The sequence below is a fragment of the Arctopsyche grandis genome, chromosome 2, assembly GCF_051622035.1.
Source record: "Arctopsyche grandis isolate Sample6627 chromosome 2, ASM5162203v2, whole genome shotgun sequence".
Lineage (NCBI taxonomy): Eukaryota > Metazoa > Arthropoda > Insecta > Trichoptera > Hydropsychidae > Arctopsyche > Arctopsyche grandis.
The window spans coordinates 2,449,226-2,468,040 of record NC_135356.1 but is presented as its reverse complement, the minus strand read 5'-3'; the positions used below and the strand labels follow the sequence as shown (position 1 = coordinate 2,468,040).

The following is an 18,815-nucleotide window of genomic DNA, read 5'->3' as shown; positions in this document are numbered from 1 at the left end:
TAAGATATACTTGAATTAAGAACAGTTTTTTCTGATTTGCACACGTTGCAGTTTGCTTTATGCAGTTTGTTTTTGATTAAGATCCCGCTACTGGCAGCAGTGTGAAATTATCCCAAATTTTCCATGTTTTCTTTTGTGACATGCTTCACTAAAAATACCAAAAAAAATAAAAATAATTTAATCGATCATTATCTAAATATAATAGTATAAGTATGCTCAATCAATTTTCATTTATTTTATATACAGAAACGTTTCATTTGATAGTTTATGTACCTTTAAATGACTGATGACGGTTCGTGTGTTGAAATTAATAGCGAAATATATTAATAGCGATTTTGCAGCTGCCAGTCGCAGCTGCAAAATTAAACAATGTCTACACGGCAGAAAATACTAACAACCAATTCAAGCGTAATGATAATGTATTTTATGTACTTCAAATGCCGACTATTCCCACCAATCACTACTGATTTAGGAACTTATGTATGTTGTAAACAGTTTTATTCACACACGAGTAAAAAAGACCATGGTTTTACCTTCGAAGTGTACAAAATAATTTTCTCATCCATCGATATTGGCATGTGCGGAAGTACACGAGATATTGATCTGTGTGTAATAATGAATGTGGTCTTCGTCCTAAATGGTTTGGAAATGTAATACATACCTACTTTAGACGACGCTAACATTTGTTTTGCTTCAATGTGTAAAATAAATATAGTGCCATCTATAATTAATAAAAAAGCTACGATTTTGGATATATTTTTTTTAATTTCGCTATTAATTTAAGCAAATTATTATATTTGCAATTGTTTCAATAGACTTATCAAACAGCTTTTAAAAAAAATACATATTCAAATTGTCAAATTTAAATCTTGATTTATAAATATTTTTGTAAAATTCAAGAGATGTCAGGCATCATAAAATAATACATATATGATTTTAGAATTTCCGTGTAGATCAGCGGCTTCCAAACTTTATGCTACTACGCCTCCCTAAAAAAAAAATTTTTTTTCCGCGCCTCCCTACCTTTTATTTTTTAATATATATAATAATAAAGACACGTTTTAAATAATAAACCTTTATTTAAAAAAAAATACTGAACACTACAATAGACAGAATAATAAAAAGGTTTTGCTATAACATAAATTTATACGAACACGTATATTTATTATTATATTAAATTACTAATTAAACTACATCTATCACATCAAAATTAAATGCGAATGATGTTGTTGTTTTTTGGCACAAAGTTTATCAAATCTTGGGGGCAATATGGAGAGTGCCACTCGTAACTCCTTTTCGGTAGAAACACTTGCATTGCTTTGCAATACAAAGATTCATACTCTCCACTAAGATTCATCCAAAATTTAATTATGGTTTCATTTTGAAACTTTTGTTTTAGTGAGCTATCGCATGATAATTCTATCAATTTTTCTTTTTCGATAGTTGTCAGTTCGAATTCGCCTTCTTCATTTTAGTTATATGGATTCTGTATACACAAAAACTTTGAGAAATCAAGGTCTTTGAAATAATTGGAAAAATGCAGCACTAAACCATCCAAGTGGTCAGTAAAAAGATTTTTACTTGCTTCAATATTGGCTGTGGCCCAGAAATCTTTGGAAAGTGAAAACATATCCAAATCATTCTTTTGTAAATTTGATTTCCATAACTTCAACTTTTTAATGAAAGCTTTTACTTGGTCTTTTTGAACAAGTGGGTGTATTTGTGATCCCTGCATTGATTTATTTAAACACCTCAATTTTCCAAAAATTTCAACCAAATAGGCAAGTTTAACAATTTAATTATCGAGAGGTTTTCTTCGAGAAAGGTTGCTAATTAAATGTGTATATAAAAATGAAAATAAACATTCATGCATTGAATTTTTACTGTTAAGCAATGATATGAAGTTTTATTTATTTGTAGATATTATGGTATGAAAATTATTTTTTTATTAAAAAGTTTTGGCGCCTCCCCTGGCAATAGTCCGCGCCTCCCAGTTTGGAAACCGCTGGTGTAGATGGATATCACAAAAATTTTAAATAAAACAACTTTATGAAAATAAATTTATAATGTAATTCAACACACAATAATTACATGGAATAATTACAAATGTTCCAAAAATGTGCCACTCAATTTTTTATTATATATTTTAATAAATGTAAATATAATACAAATACCACTTAGTCTATTTTTTTTTCTTTTAAAAATATGGAAAAATATAAAAATATGAATGAGATGTTGAAAATCTATTGAAGAAAAAAATTACTGTTAGTGGTGACTTCTTCTTCGATTCAACGGTTCGGAACAGCTCTTCAGCGCTCATATCAGTCCATGACAACTTCTTCCTTCCAATCCATTTTCTACCTTCTATTTTTCCCATGATAATCAAACGGAAAAATTCGTATTTTGAACCCTGTATCATGCGTCCGAGGTACTCCATCTGTCTCCACTTGATGACAGAAACAAGTTTCCTGCCTCTCCGTATCATGCTGAGGACAGTTTCATTTGTGACTTTTTTGGTCCATGGGATCTTCAGCATACGCCTGTTGACCCACATCTCAAAAGCTTCGATACGGCTGATCATTCTGGTCTTCAGAGTCCTCGTTTTGCATCCAGATAGCAGCACTCTTTGCGAATCTCAAACGCGTACGAAGATTGTGATGCTTGTTTATTGTTGATGAACACTGTTCTAGCCATCTCGATGCGGATTCTTAAGTTTTCATCTGGGTCAAGCTCTTAATTTAACCAAGTTCTCAGGTATTTAAATATTTTAACTCTTTCTAACACCTCTAGATAGAACGTTTAGATCACCGGTGTCTGTTTGCATTTTGTCAACTACATAGCATAAATTTCGTCTTCTTTATATTTATGTGCAGACCTCTTCGATTGCTTTCTTGATTAACAGTATATCTTTCTTCCATTCCAAAAATTTTCATTCAAGAGAGAATGACGAAGATGAAATAATGGATTTTAACGGTTCAGTGCCATTCCCGTCAATCAGTTGACTACGACAAAATGAGCAGAGTGCTTTAGAAATCAGCTGCGATTCCAAATCATCCACGTAAAATAGCTGAAACAAAAACAAACCGACGTTGTTGTTTTATGGTATACTCGTACATATTTAAGTCCCCATTCAATATTGATATAAACCTTGTAACAATGAGGGCAATACTGTATGTGTAAGTCGGGCATAACGTTGCGAAAAAATAACGTTTCCAATGGTTTTCGACGATTGATGACTATCACAGATAATGGCTGTAATATTTTCAAATCTTCTCGGTTGCACACAACTTTACCATTCTTATCATCCTATAAAAAAACATTGAAAATATGAATTAATTGACCTCACTTATACATATATGTTATAATTATGTACTATATTTACTTTTCATTTGAAATGCTAATCGTTGAGATACTATTAAATATTTACTTACTTCAAACGATTTGTTTGAGAACACGTCTTTGAGATTAGACAAATTCTCTATTCGCAATATCTGAGAATTTTCTTGGTCGTTTGGCCGAGCTTCGAGAGAAGACACATCAGATTCTATCAACTGTAAAGCCTCCTCCACGGTTATGTCGTCCTCTATAGTGAATGCGACCAACGGTAATATTTCTAAAACATTAATAACCACTTCTATACCAAATAAAAAAATGAAAAATTTCACATAACATCAACTAACCGAATGTAAGAAACGAATGGTACAAATTATGTCCGCAGTAGTTGCAAACTGTTGAAAGTGGTGTGAAATGATGTGAACATCTGTAGCACAACGGCGTAACCTCGTTACTATCGTTCAATCCAGCTCGTGAGAGCAATGTCAAAACTTCTACATTTTCCTGCAATCAAATAAATATCACAGATGGTTACTGATTTCTGAAAAGGATGGTATCAAGAAATCAATCTACATATGTAGAGAAATTAGCAACAAAAATAATGAATATTTAGAGGAAGAGTATTTTCAAAAGCTAATTTTGTGATCTTTCGGATCTTCACCAGAGCGGAGACCAATCAATCTTTACTTAGTTTAACCCATTGAATTCGAATATGATGATGATTTGTGTTCCTTTCTTCCCGTTTAAAAGATATGAGCGTTTAAAATATGCGCAATTTTTACAGATTTTTGAGTTTTACCGTCTTTAACTCAAAATCATTGTGGGTCACACTAGTAAAGATTGAATAATCTCCGCTTCGTTAATTTTTTTGTTGCTCAATATTATCTAAGATTTTCTTTTAAAACATTTTAGTTCAAAAGAAATACTAGAGCAACATATGTAGAAGAAAAGCAGCTCATGAAGCAGACAACAAATGATTTTTTGAAAATAACACTTGTCTGATATATAATATTTTTTATGTTGGGTTTGCGAAACACTATTAACCCTTTCAATGCTGACCAACGCTGTACAGCGTTTTGCCGACAAGTCCTTGGGCCTGAAGAATGCCAATGTGCTTTGTATATTTTTCATGCATAAAATAAACAAGAATAATACCTGTTAAGCCTTTCCCGGTAGCATTAAAAATCAGTCGTGTAATCCGTGCAATTGCTTTGTCTACGTTTATAAACACTCATTTACACCGGAATTTCTGAATTTATAACCATAGCAGAATTACCCAATGGAAATCCCTAATTGATGAGTATTTCAGATTTTGCCTTGGTCTCTAGTTGCACATGGGAACAATCAGATTGGACCGAATAGGTGATTATTGGAAGAAGCATCACGTATTTAATATACCGGTATTATCCCAATACACGTCACGCAATCGATTTTTATTCATTTTAAAAGCATTAAATTATAACAACAATTAAGAAGATCGAACTAGTTTTGGAAAAATACATTCACTAATAAACTTCTTTTGTTTATTATATTTTGTTGCAAGATATATTAGAGAGTCTAAACACACCTTTACAAAACTTGAAATCCCCGGCGGTAGTTATCTAGAGTTTGTTTGGATTAACTTCAATTTTATACCTGATTTCTAAATAATTCTAATTGGAAATGTGGGCGAAGTTTGTAGCGTGGCGGGCTTTCAACAGAAATGACTTCAGCATTCAAAGGGTTAAACCGTTTTAATTTATTCACCTGTATCTTAAATGGTACTTTCAAGTTCTGAATTTTGTCCAGCATCTGACGAGCCAGTTTGTTTGCGCCTAGTAATCTGCCTTGTTTTGCTAAACACAAATATACCGAACTGAAAACCGTCAAGGCGCAATATCTTACATGATTTTCAAAAATGAAATACTGCTAAAAATAAACTCTACATAAGATTGAAAAGGATACAATAAAGAAATGCCTTTCGGCGGATGAACATTGTTTTCGACGAGCGAAAGAACAATTTTAGCCGCGTTGAACAACGTTTCCGGTTGGCAAACTGAAAACACTTCGTGTATAGACTGATGCACAATATGAAAAGTAAAGTAAATTGTTGCATATTTTTCATTTTCATTATACGATTCTATCCAATTCTGTTGTTGACTGTAATTGAATAGAAGAAAAATGTTAATTTCAACTGTCGATAACAATAATTTCAAAGCTTTTCGAATTAACCCACTCAATATCGTCCACAGTTTGGGAGATTTCTAAGGATTGTGATGCAAGCAACCAATGCAAGTAAGCAGCGTCGTTGAAACGTTCTTCGGCGATGGCATTTTGTATAAGAACTCCCAAAACTCTAGCGGCTGATTCCATCTGACCGCCCATGTGGTATGCTGAAAATATCACATCGATAACACAAAATAAGAAACTATTATAGAATAAATACAACTCAAATGAAGAACATTTAGAAATTCTCGATTATGTTCAATATAACCAGCAGAATAGACTAGTGGTTAGCATATAATGCTTTGAACAGAGTGGTCATGGGTTCAAATCCGAGTTTGCCAATTTATCTGATTTTTATTGAAACGGTTCCAATAAATTGGCAACCTTACCAATTTTCTCGTAAAATCTCGAGTTTTAAGCAATCTCGAATTTCACTGAATTGTATAAAATGCTGCAAATTTACAAATTTGACCATAAATGGATGTTAATTGATATGTATTTACATACTTTGTATAGTACTTGTATCAAGTGTACCTACAATGTGTCTGGCCAGGAAGGCGCATTTGGGGTTACCTGCTAGGCCTTCCTGGTATGAATTAATAAAAAATAAATATCAAGGTACAAATTTAAATGTCTAGTAGTACATAAATTCATGTAACCATGTACGAACCTTTATGAGCTTCGATAAAATGATTGTCCCTAGCCATTTGTTGTGCATATGGTATATAAACCTCTTCCTTGTATTCCGGATTCTGTTTGACCAATTGAAACGCTTGCTCCCAATTTTCCATCTTAACTGCCATCTTGACCATTGCATGCTGATCTCCCAATTTTTGATACAGCTCGGTCGCCGACTCCAAGTGACCGATCGAGATCAAAGCCTGAGCCACCACATATAAATTATCGCTCGCACCCTTATCGAGATTACGACCCGTTTCGACCAACCTAAAACATAAATATGTATTCTCTAAAGGTTCACCGCACACTATTCGTTTAAATAATAACTCACATGTCGACCCAACCGTTCTGTGCCATAATATTCGCCGCACTCTTTATGTCTCCGGCTGCCAAAAACATCTCAGCAGCCACACGAGGCTCGTTTATATGCTGAGCCCATTCAGCTCTCTTTTTTATAAGATCCGACACATCTTCCGAATCCATGTATTCCTACAAATATAAAATAATTCTCTAAAAAAAGGGTCTAAAAGGATGTAGAAAAAAGTGAAAAAAATTAATATATGTATGTATATATAAAATAATTGACAAACTCGTCATCTGTGGATTATTTCTTAATTTTTTTGGTTAATAATTTTAATATACAACTGTACAGATATGAAGAAGACAAACTTGAGCCTTGTGGAACAGTCTAAGATCCGTGTACATTGTGAGGGCTCGGTGTGATTGGCCGTTGGATCGGTATAGCCGTGCAGCGTCGATAAACTTTCCTCGGTATGCATAAACTTCAGCTACCGAGAGAGCTTTGGATGCATTATCGCCTTGATTTAACATTTCCTAGAATAATAATAGTACAAATTAAAACCGAGCTTTTTATTATGCTTTCAATTGTATTCAATTAGGGTTGCCAAGTGTCATGGACAAAAAAAAAGAACATTTAACAAAAAAATGTTTAGTTATAATTGTGCAGGTTATTATTAAAGTGAAATAGTACCAAAAATGCCATTATTTTACAAGGTAATCGTAATATTCCACCAGTACAGGAAAGATTATATCTATAAGGCTAAGAATCATAATGTATATGAAAGAATCATAATTTCACAATAATTTTTAAAACAAATTTACACAAAAGTCCAAATATCTCAAAGGAAATATTATATTACTTCCACTTTCATAATAACCGGAAAATACATACATATGTAGTTAGGAACTTGAAAAGTACGCTTAAAAATGAATTGTTGAATTTAATCATCTTCATTCTCACTCTCAATTTCATCACCTCTGTTGCTATATTTATCCATACACTGCTAATTTGGTGCAAAAGTTTCTTAGTTTCTTATAACATAGTACGGACTGTGTGAAATTATTGTCAAAATTGAAAAAGAGGACATTACGGGTGTAATATAAAAAAATATAGAGAACAAAAGAATTGTGTTACAAAAGACAATTCTTAAAAAAAGACCTGTTGGCAACTCTACATATATTCAATGTCTCTTACTTATTTTTGTAATTGACCTGTTAGGCCTAAATAAAATAAAATAACAATAAGTATATGTAAGTATTACAACAATCAAACCTCTAACACATCGACCAATTCGAGAAATAAAACATTCTCGATCCGTTGAAACGCCTTTTTGGCCACGCTCAACGACAATTCTTCCAAAGCCGCAAAACCCAAACTCTCCCAATCGGAATTCGGAACGCCCAGACAGGCAATGTTGTACGCCTCACTGAAAAAATGAACAAATTTAAAACGCGAACGATTTCGACTGACAACGAAAGACACCGTCCATACTTGAACATGTGATTTTGTATGTACTGATGCATCGCATGAGATAGAGGCACGTTTATCGATTGCATGGCATTGGCCTGCAGACAGAACACGTGGCCTTTCTGAAATCCGACAACTGATCCGATCACCGGCTGCGAAGACTCCGGAAAGGGTACCAGCTTGATCGAAAGCATGCCGCCGCCGGAGTAACACAGCAAATCCTCATACGTCGCATGCCAAGACACCGAGGAAGCATTTTCCGCCTGTTTAACAAACTTTCATTATACAAAACATCACTCACTATTATTGGAAAAAAATTCATACAAATGTGCACAACGCCTCGAATATTAACCTTACCAAACTCCAAATAATACAAAATAAATCCCTAGAAACAATTTATAATACGCCCATATATACTAACTAAATAATATTCCGTTTGTTACAGACATTAACAACAAACTAACCAGTACAACAAAATGTCTATACCCTTCAGGTATAACACACAGATTACCTAAACACAATCTGCTTTAAGTCATCGACTTTAGAAAGTCTTTAATTAAAATTATGTATTAGATGTATTATGAGCATTTTATTTTTAAATGCTTTTTATTATTACTAAATTGTGTTCACAATACATCTTATATCTATTTTAATATCTACTGATCATTTTCTATTCTACAATTTAAAATTAATTTTGTTAGTAATCATAGTATTATATTATTAATATGTACAGCGTAATAGGAAAAAAGAGCTCAAAAACCTATTTACAATCCTCCAATTACATATACATATGGCCAGCAGTATGGTCGGTGGTTGCGTTTATGTTTAGCACCGAGAGGTTACCGGGTTCGATCCCGTGCTAATCTTTAATACTGCTGACTGTCAGACTTCGATATTTGTGACTCCAAGTCGATCGTTTCTTATCAGAGTTTGCCAATTTATCTGATTTCATTGTTGAAATGGTTCCTCCATCAAATTGGCAAAAAATCATCCTACCAACTATGTAACAAATATCTGAATTTGATTTATGTACAATATTATGATTAATTAATTGTTAATTTCGTGTTCTTCAGCCTCTCGAAATACAGCGATTTATGTAATAAAAATGGTGCAATGTTTGTAATTAATTGTCTAGGAAGGCGCATTGGGGTCTACCTGTTATGCCTTCCTCGTATATATGTATCTATGTAAAATAAATAAATAAATATACAATGAGACTTACGGTGAAAAGAAGTTGCTGCGTAGCTATCATATAAACATGACAACAACAACTTTCGTCCACGATTGCTATCATCGATTTAGAAGAGCTCAAGTCGAAGCACCTGATCGCTGATTCAATAGTCACCAACACTTCCATGGAAGCTTCATCCAGGTCGACTTTCCATATCTATAAATACAAGATAAATAGTTGAAAACTTTAAAATCAATAAAATATTATAATGGACTTCCATTCAATCAACAATTTGATACAATTAAGTCAACTTGTTAAGTATTAAATAACATTCTCAATAAACGTACAAATGTACAGATATTATGTAGCAAAGACAAAAAATCATCGAATTCAATTTTTGTATGTTAAAAACGATCAAGTTGCGATTCGAGTACTGCAAGCATTTTTTGCTATGTGTTACGAATGAAGAATTTGATACAATGTGCTAAATATGGATATAGAAAATGATCTCAATTGCCGTTACGAGTCATTCCGGTTAATTGAAAACTGCCAAGCGATGCATTTCTTCGGTAAAAATAACGCTGACCCACGTTAGTACAAGTTTATACACATTGCTCTGAAAATACATATATAACAAATAGATATGTAAATTGCGGACCTCTCCATTGGCGAGTCCCAACAATAGTGCTTCTTTATTTTGAACCGTAGTAACTTTCACGTATCTTATCGAAGCGGGCACATTCCACGATGCCAGATTCTTGCCTCCGATCATCACCAGCTTGGCGTCTTGGCACAGCAGAAGAGCACTGCTTGTCGCCACCAGCAACGAACATTCGGCTTTCTGGGGTATCTTCTCCTTGACGCGATACAGCATACCGTCAGTATCGCTCTGCTCATATATGACTATACGCTCGGGCAGTTGTACCTGTATGTATAATAATTTTCTTAAATCACAATGACTCAAATCATATCTTTAGAGCACATGTTTTAAATATTAAAATCAATCGAAAGATTGAAATTTTAGTTGTCACAAAAAAACGTGACGTCATTTTAAAAAAATACCGTTGTATTGTGTATGTATATGTTACAATTGAGGTGTATCTTCCAGTTGTAATATATTTCGACTACATACAATAATAACATCACAGCTGTCAAAACTCAACTGTTATATTACAACTAGGGATCCCAAATCCAAATATTCGAATACTTTTTATACGAACTTATTTTTTTTTTTAATTTCAATCTACAGCACATTTAGTTCTATTTTATGTTCCAGATGATTCCCTTAAAATTTTATCTTAATAATATCTTGAACTTCTTAAAACTACTATTCGATATTCGAATATTTGGGATCCCTAATTACAACTGGCGCACATTGTTGAAAGTGTATTTGCGCTTGCACATAGAGATATAATTTACTAGTTGAATTGTATTCGTATATGAATGACCTAAAACGCCAGTTGGAATATATTACAACTGAAAATACACTTCCGACTGTAACATATACATATGTATGTACATGTTATATCACATCACCATTGTGCTCTAAGGCAGTGCTATTTGCTCAAACTATTTCAGTTGGCGGACCAGTATATATTTTTCAGTAATTCTCACGGACCAGCATCATATTTTTAAATAAAAAGGTTATATATGTATATGAATGAAAATTTGTTCGTATAACAAATAAAAATAGTATGAAATATAAGTAGTAAAATTTATTTTATTCACTTCAAAGTACAATATGTATATATCATATACATATGTATGTACTTAGATAAAAATGAAGAAAAAAAAACTAATGAGACATGAGCTTGTTTGTTATTAGACAACTTATCCAGTCGTGGTTTTATCGAAGACAATTCCACACATAATGGATCATGAATATTCACACTATTAAGATGTTTTGTCTTAATTAAACTCATGGTTGAGAAACCAGTCTCGCAAAGGTAAAAGAGTTTTCAGTGCATGGTATTAAAGATCTGGGAAGATTTGTGCTTTCAATTTGATTCAAAAGGACGCAAGTGAAGTTGTGGTTTCAAAACACTTTTTTAATTCGTCAATTATTTTATCTTCTAAATTAACTAATATATCACTCCATGGCAAAAATGGATGAGATGATGCAACGTTATCCATAAGCTATTGTTTTAATTTGTTATTTACTTGTTTGCCGACGGACGGTAATGGGCCGCGGACCATAGTTTGAGTAGCACTGCTCTAAGGACACTATACATATTTAAGTCTCATATTGAAGTTGAGGCTTGCTAAAATAGAAACTCACGGCTAAACGATGTTTATAAATAGCTATCTTCTGCACCTTGTCGTGGCACTTGATTTTGACTTTGGTGCCCGACGTCAGGTGGTGAATTATGACGTCGGTTAAATTCTCCCGGTATGCATACTTCTCGTGGTACAAGCCGTGTACTTTATTGAAGACGATTTGATAGCACCATAGTGTGCCGTCCAAGCATCCCAGAGCCTGTCGGATGACAAATTGTTAAGGGCAACCAACTTTTTGAAATAAATCTGTCAAGTTAGTCTGTGGACTCACTATAGTGTTGGTGTTGTCGCAGTGCTCTATGGACCAGACCCATTGTTGGGAATTTTTCAGTACAGGAACGCCTTCAAGGGTGGTGATGATCCAACCTTTTACGCCACACACTAAAATCAACTCGCCCAGTCTATTCAAACACACCGGCATCAAACCTGAAAATCAAATCAATTCACATTAAAATAAATAGTTAATTATAGCCAGCGTTGCTCGGGCAGGTGAAAGTTGGAAAAAAACTATACAAATTCAGCTTTATATTAAGTATAAAAATACGATCAATAAATAATTCGCCGAGCAAAAGCTGCTTAATTCGCATTATACATACATGTCTGTATTTATTTATTTATTGAAAAAAATCAACAGACAACAAATGTAGAAATGCATAAAAATAAAGAATAAATGTAACAAAATAAAATAACATCTGGGCCCAATTATATTTTTTTACAAATTACATAAAATGGTACATAGAGACAAACAAATGAAAAAAAACTAAAACATGACTAAATAGAACAGTACATAACTAAACATGAAGTGATGTAATATTGGATAAAGATTACATATGTATATAATAGAAATAGAGAATGAATCAACCAATCAAGACGCTCCTGATGGCAGTCCTGATTTGATGCAAGGAAATACCGAATAGATCAACATCATTCAGCTCCCCGTTAAACATACGATAAACACGCTGTAGATAGGAACATTTTAGGGAATTGGTTCTGAAAGTATCAAGTGAAAAGAGTGTCTAGAATACCTAACTGGGATCCTGAAATCAACCTTACTCCGGACATCGGGACAATCAAGGAAACCATTTAGGAGTATAAAAAGGAACGTAGCATCAGAGAGTCGTCGTCTGATAGAAAGACTGTTAAAAGTATGGGCGTAGATAGGAAAACGGTAGCGTAAGGATTTGATAAATTTTAGTTGAACTTTTTCAATACAATTAAAATGGGATATATAAAAAGGTGAACAAGATAATTGAGCCAAATTCAAGGTGAGACCTTACAAGGGAAAAATAAAGTAAATTAAGTACATGAGGATCATCAATGGGTTTAGTTGAGCGGAGTAGGAATCCAAGAGATTTATATGCTTTATTAGTAATGAAGGAAATATGTTCAAAGTAATCGAGTTTATGATTAAAAATAACACCAAGATCCTTAATAGGATGTATTTAGAATTGAATGGTTTAAATGGTAATGATAAGTGACATTAGATTTATTTCTGGTAAAATTTTCAAAATAGAACATTTTTCAGGATTTAGAAAAAGGTCACTATTTAAACAATATATAGCAAATCTATCCAAATCTTTTTGCAGTTTATAACAATCGTCTATAGTGTAAATAGGTTTATAAATTTTTGTGTCATCAGCATAAAGAAGTATGGAAGAGTTTTTAAAGATGTATGTATGTAAATAGTGTCGCTTCAATTACAAGTAATCATACAAAAATTATTCAAACAGTAATGAAACGAGTGCAATTATAACACATAACGCAAATTACCAATAGGACGATCCTTCATAACTTGCTGACCGGACGCGTTGTAAAACGAAAGCGTCTCCGACCAATCTCCGACCAGAAGAGCACTCTCCGTCCAAAGCACCGACCACACGGGACAACCCTCTCGACTAATTTTCAACCTCTCTTCACAATTCTGAAACACACAAACAAACACTTGTTCATATTTAAATTATCTCGGAAACCATTCAACGATCCTATCACTATCAAACTGCAAAGTCTGATCAAAGCAAACTGTCTGTATTTACATAATTGGTGAGTAGCTGAATAACTTAAATTGGTCAACAAGTTATACATATTATTAGCCACCGATTTAACATAGTAATCTATTTAATTGTCAGAAATATTCTAGCCGAAAATAGCAGTTTATTAGCATAGTGCACTCACTAGCAGAGCTATTGCATACCAGTAGAGAGGTCAAGTCGACGGTTATTAAAAAAACACAGAACGACCATCTCCTATTAGAATTTTCCAATTTTTCAATCTTAATTGTTGTGACGAATCCAATAAGTTGTTATCTTCTTCCTCAGTTTCTCGCAAATTCGAATTATATTCGAATCTTACAAATGCTACCTACATACATACATACATACATAATGTTACAGTTTCGATTCCCACTACAGCCCCGCTGCTGGCCAGACCTTGGTGTGTGACTTGAGGTCCATCGTTTCTTATCAGAGTTTGCCAATTTTTCTGATTTTCATTGAAACGGTTCATGTAAAATTAGCATCTCCTTTCCTATCTCTCTTGCTAATCTCAAGTTATTCAGCGTCTTAAAATTCGACAATTTGATTATAAAATGCTGCAAAAATTTCTCCATAGATGTCACTGTGGATGTTTATATGAATTCGCATTGTATAAAATGCTTATATATTGTATTTAAAGTACAATCGTAGCAAACCATATGTGTCACTTTGGGGTAATTCCTGTCATGGCACATATGTATGTAATAAAATAAGTAAAGCATTCGCTGTGTTTTTACTGGATTTCAAATATTATATAACTACTGGCCACTTATGTACATAACTTATAAAATTAAAGCAATATTACCGTAACCTCAAAGCGAAATTGAGATAAGTTCACAGTTTGGTCAAATTTGATCATTAATGCAGTTTTCTTCCTATTTTCATATTCTTTTTAGGCATTATTGGCAACTTTTCAAAATAGCATCACATTTTTTACAATACAACAGACAAAAAGTTTTAGTTTTAATTACAAATTACATATGAATTCAATTCAAAATCACACGTTAAAATTCCAAACAGCTCAAATTGAAATACATACAGTTAATTGTAGTACAATTGTAAAGAATTATCATTTTTACATTCAGTCAATTTTATCAATTTATTTCAATCTTTAAAATGGTGCCCTGATTAACCGTATCTTGTAGACATACATATCTTGTGTACATATATACCTTATCCCTTATTGAAACAAAGCCGTTAGACAAGCCTACGGCCAACAATTGCCCGTCCAACGACCACGAGCAACATGTGATTCTCCCGGACCCGTTGACACGGTGTTTCTGTACAGCCTTAACTTCATTAGACCAAAACGCAATGTCGGAGACGGCACACGAGGTCAACTGGTGAGTTATTGGATTGTAGGCCAAACACTGCAGCGGTTCGTTGTGTCTGAAAAGATAACATATTATGTCATTTGATTCGCACTACTCAAATCATGTACACAAATACGTACGAATATTTAAGCACTCCTTCAAGTTTCGACGTCCAGATTATGACTATCTTGTCGGCGCCCCCCGATGCAAACTTTCGACCGTCCTTAGCATAAGCTACGCAGTACACAGTGTCCTTGTGGCCTCTCAGCAGCCTGATCAAGGAGCCGTCTTGAGGATCGTATACCATGACCCGCTCACTAGCCGCCACTATCATCTGGGTACCATCGGGACTATAGCACAGACTCTGCACGCTGAAAACAATAAATAAAGGTGCATACTATTTATGTATATGCAATCAATACAAGTATTAAAACTAGGCTGTACTTTCGATCGATATGGAGTATGTTGACATTTTTGACATTTCGTCATACACTCCAAGGCTAGCCTGCCATTTTAAATAATTAGTACAAAGCTTATTAATCAAGATATGAGCATTGTGAGTATTACCAAGAGTATTCAGTCTTTTCCGCCTCGTGAATCTTGTTAATCCACTTGGGAACTGTACGCATTTTTATTATTTTGAGCCTGATGATATTGTACGAAGCGAGCTTGTGTGTTGTCTGAGTTGTCACTGCCGTTGCTATTGGTTACAAACTCGACTCTCTGCTCGGCACCTCTTTTGAGGAGTTTACAATAATAAAGCTTTTAGAAACTAACAATTTTGTATATATTGTATATATTTCTTCGAACAAATCGAGTTGAGTTGAACAAATAGTGCTAAAACTCATCTTCTTTGAGTGCTATGTCCTCCAAAAGGTTGGCTACCACATATGTATCATACATTTTTAAGTTAAATCCCAATGCGCCTTCCTGGCCAATTAATTAAAAACATCGGTATACAATTTTTAGAATAATTTCAACAAAGCATCATAGAGACACCTATGGATAAATTTTGACAAATTTTTGATAAACTTACATTTTCGGAGCATTTTTTTTTTATATAAATCGTCAAATTTCGAGATACTTAGAAACTCGAAATTTACGAGACACTTATGGACAAATTTGCAGGATTTTTATACGAATCAGTGAAAATCGCGAGAAATGGGTAAAGGTTGCCAATTTGTTGCATATATCCTAACCACTAGTCCAAGCTGCTGGTTAATTTGGTTTAGTTCAACCGCATTAAAAATTAATGGGCTGAAATTGAATGTACGGAAATATTATTATATTTTACTACTATGAGCACCGAGTTGTTACCGGTGGCTTAGTCTTTTACCAGCAGTTGAAAGATTGGTAGTTTCGACTCAATTAAATCCTACTTTCCCTCCCAAAAATCGATCTCTACTGGACTGTTTTTTTCTTTCAGATATCTGGGGTTCGTTATGAACACTTGCTCGATTTTTCAGCCTGCTTTAACCTTTTGAATACTGACCAACGCCAATCGGCGTTTTGCCAACAATCCCATGAGCCTGAAATACACCGATAGTCGTTGTTTTTTGAGTATGTAAAAAATAAACAAGAATACTACCCGATAAGCCTTTCCAGGTAGCATTGAAAAAAATGCATTGAATATGGGTCGTGTAATCCGTGTCAATGTTTATAAAGACTGGTTTACACCGGAATTGCTGAATTTATAATTATAGTAGAATTTCTCGTTGGAAATCCCTAGCTGCTGAGTATTTTAGATTGTGGCATGGTATTTAGATTGTGGCATGGTATTTAGATTGTGAGCATGACATTTTAAGAACGATGAAGATCGAACTAGTTTTTGAGAAATACATAATTAATAGACTTCTTTTGTTTATTTTATATTGTTGCAAGATATATGTACATATTAGAGAGTCTAAACACACCTTTACAAAACTCGGAATCCTCATTGGTAGTTATCTAGGGTCTCATACTTTTTTAAATAATGCAATAATAATTATGACTGTTGGTTGTATCAAAAAGTTATTTTCTTTGAATTTTTAATAGATTTTTATTTATCATAAAATATACTCACTATAAATTTATTCTACATATATGTATGTATGTATGTATATAATAGTTATTAATCTAACGATTATTATCTATTTACAAGGTTTTTATTATTCGCTTTCGTTTTGATGATAGTAATAAAATTAATAATAGGAGATCATTCTAGTTTGACATGCATATGTACCAGTGGTTCTCATGTGCAGCCATCAACGCTTCATAAAGTAATATTTCACAATTTTATTTGTTATTTTTTGCATATTATGTAGTTCGATTAAAACAACTTCTGAATTCAAATTCAAAACGTTAATTTATAGTGTCTTCAATCTTTATCTGGAACTTGCTATGTGCTTGCATTGATTTATGTACAATATTCTATTATTGTACATAAATTTATTTTTTTGTAGTTGTTTATAATTCGAACTATGTATGTAATCCATGTCAAAAATTTATAAATAATTTTACAAATAAAATAGTGAAATATTACTCAATATAGCGTTGGTGGCCGCACATGAGAACCACTGATCTAGTCACATATCTGCACTCAGATTGACTGAAATTTGATACAAAAACATTTTTTCGGGTTTCAAAGTATTTTTGCACACTCCACTTCTCCGGAAGTTTTTCCTAAGTCTGCAAATCGTACGACTCGTTGATCAATGCAAAACTCCTTAATGGAAGATCGGTTGATGTAGTATTTTTGTAAATAAACACTCCAGAGATGATTTCACGAGTACCGAAGCAAAGCATCCAAGACAGTCAAGTCAGAACAAAATTATTGTCGATTATATCGCAAACTCCTTCATCTGGAAAACACATTTATAAATTTTGTTAAAAATGTTTTTAATGTATTATTATGGTTAGGGTTGCCACCTCAGACCCAAGTCTCACCCGGTGATAGTGACAAAAAAAATATGTATTTATATTTATGTACATATACCTTATTCGCTCAGTAATACATTTTTGTACACAAGATATCGCCAAACATTTCATACAAAAGACATGAGCTACATACCTGTCACATGGAGACATAACCTTGAAACCCGAAGCCCGGAGACTTCGGTGGCAACCCTAATTGTGGTTTACTTATGCATGTAAAACATTAATACTCTACCTATCCGTGCTAGAGAAATCCGCTCGCCGCAGTGCTGGATACCAAACTTCCGTTAGCACAAGACTTCGGCCCCTTCCACTGTCGGTATCGATTGGTCATTGCCAGTTACAAAAAATGACCACTGACACGAAAGCCATGTGAAACGTAAAGGAGGTAAGTAATAAGTAAAAAAAGGGCCGCGTACTCACTTAACTACTACGCACATACTAAATCATTTTGACATTATCCACGAGTATTTTTATTTTTTTGTTGATTCATTAGGATGTGGCGGCTCGCTTATACGACATGGTCGAGTTTGGTTGCCTTCCTGCGAGTGGGGACCAACCCGGCTGGGTTCGGAGAGCCACTACTCACTCTGTCTTTAGCTGTCATATAATAAACACGTGCATTAACATGTCAGTCGTCTCATTCGTTCATCCCCATAAGGATATCTTTGTGGAATACAATAAATTTAAGATAGATGCTATTACTATTTAACAAATTGTAAGACAGGGAAGGTATGTTGACCGTATCCCGGTCTAACGAAACACGTGTTGTGTAGTTTGAAAGAGGATCGTTTATTTTCGTTCAATTGGTACAATGGTTATTGTATGTACGAAGAGGTTTCTTCGGAGAAGTGATCTGTATGAACTCCAGAGGCTCACTCTGCCAGTGGAGGTTGCTGCGTTGGTTTATAAACGTTTTGGGTTGGAGTGTGTCCTTTGTTCGTGGTATTCGCGCTGACCTATTTATGCGTGTTTACCACGCGTTAATGACTTTCCTGGATATGTGTCGCAGTGACCTGATGAGATCATTTAAGTTGTACTATATGCCTACAAAATGGTTGAAAAAAAAAGAATTTTGGCGTTGAGATGTACTCCATATCGGTACGGGAGGGTTAAAAGGGTAAATA

The 18,815-nt window shown here is 33.9% G+C and overlaps 1 protein-coding gene across 1 annotated transcript; it reads right to left on the bottom strand.

Moving 5' to 3' along the window:
* Window positions 1–2,199: 2,199 nt before the first annotated feature.
* Window positions 2,200–15,404, bottom strand: LOC143922827 (intraflagellar transport protein 122 homolog). Its single transcript, XM_077446183.1, has 20 exons — window positions 15,343–15,404; window positions 14,960–15,146; window positions 14,635–14,886; window positions 13,203–13,353; window positions 11,704–11,858; window positions 11,434–11,631; window positions 9,814–10,080; window positions 9,195–9,371; window positions 8,009–8,247; window positions 7,790–7,943; window positions 6,886–7,050; window positions 6,548–6,705; window positions 6,209–6,483; window positions 5,549–5,705; window positions 5,278–5,472; window positions 5,080–5,188; window positions 3,681–3,837; window positions 3,432–3,613; window positions 3,148–3,306; window positions 2,200–3,067 (listed from the first exon to the last, which is right to left on the bottom strand). Exons 1-20 carry the CDS (start codon window positions 15,402–15,404, stop codon window positions 2,930–2,932), a joined length of 3,537 nt encoding a protein of 1,178 aa, XP_077302309.1. The 3' UTR covers window positions 2,200–2,929.
* Window positions 15,405–18,815: the final 3,411 nt, after the last annotated feature.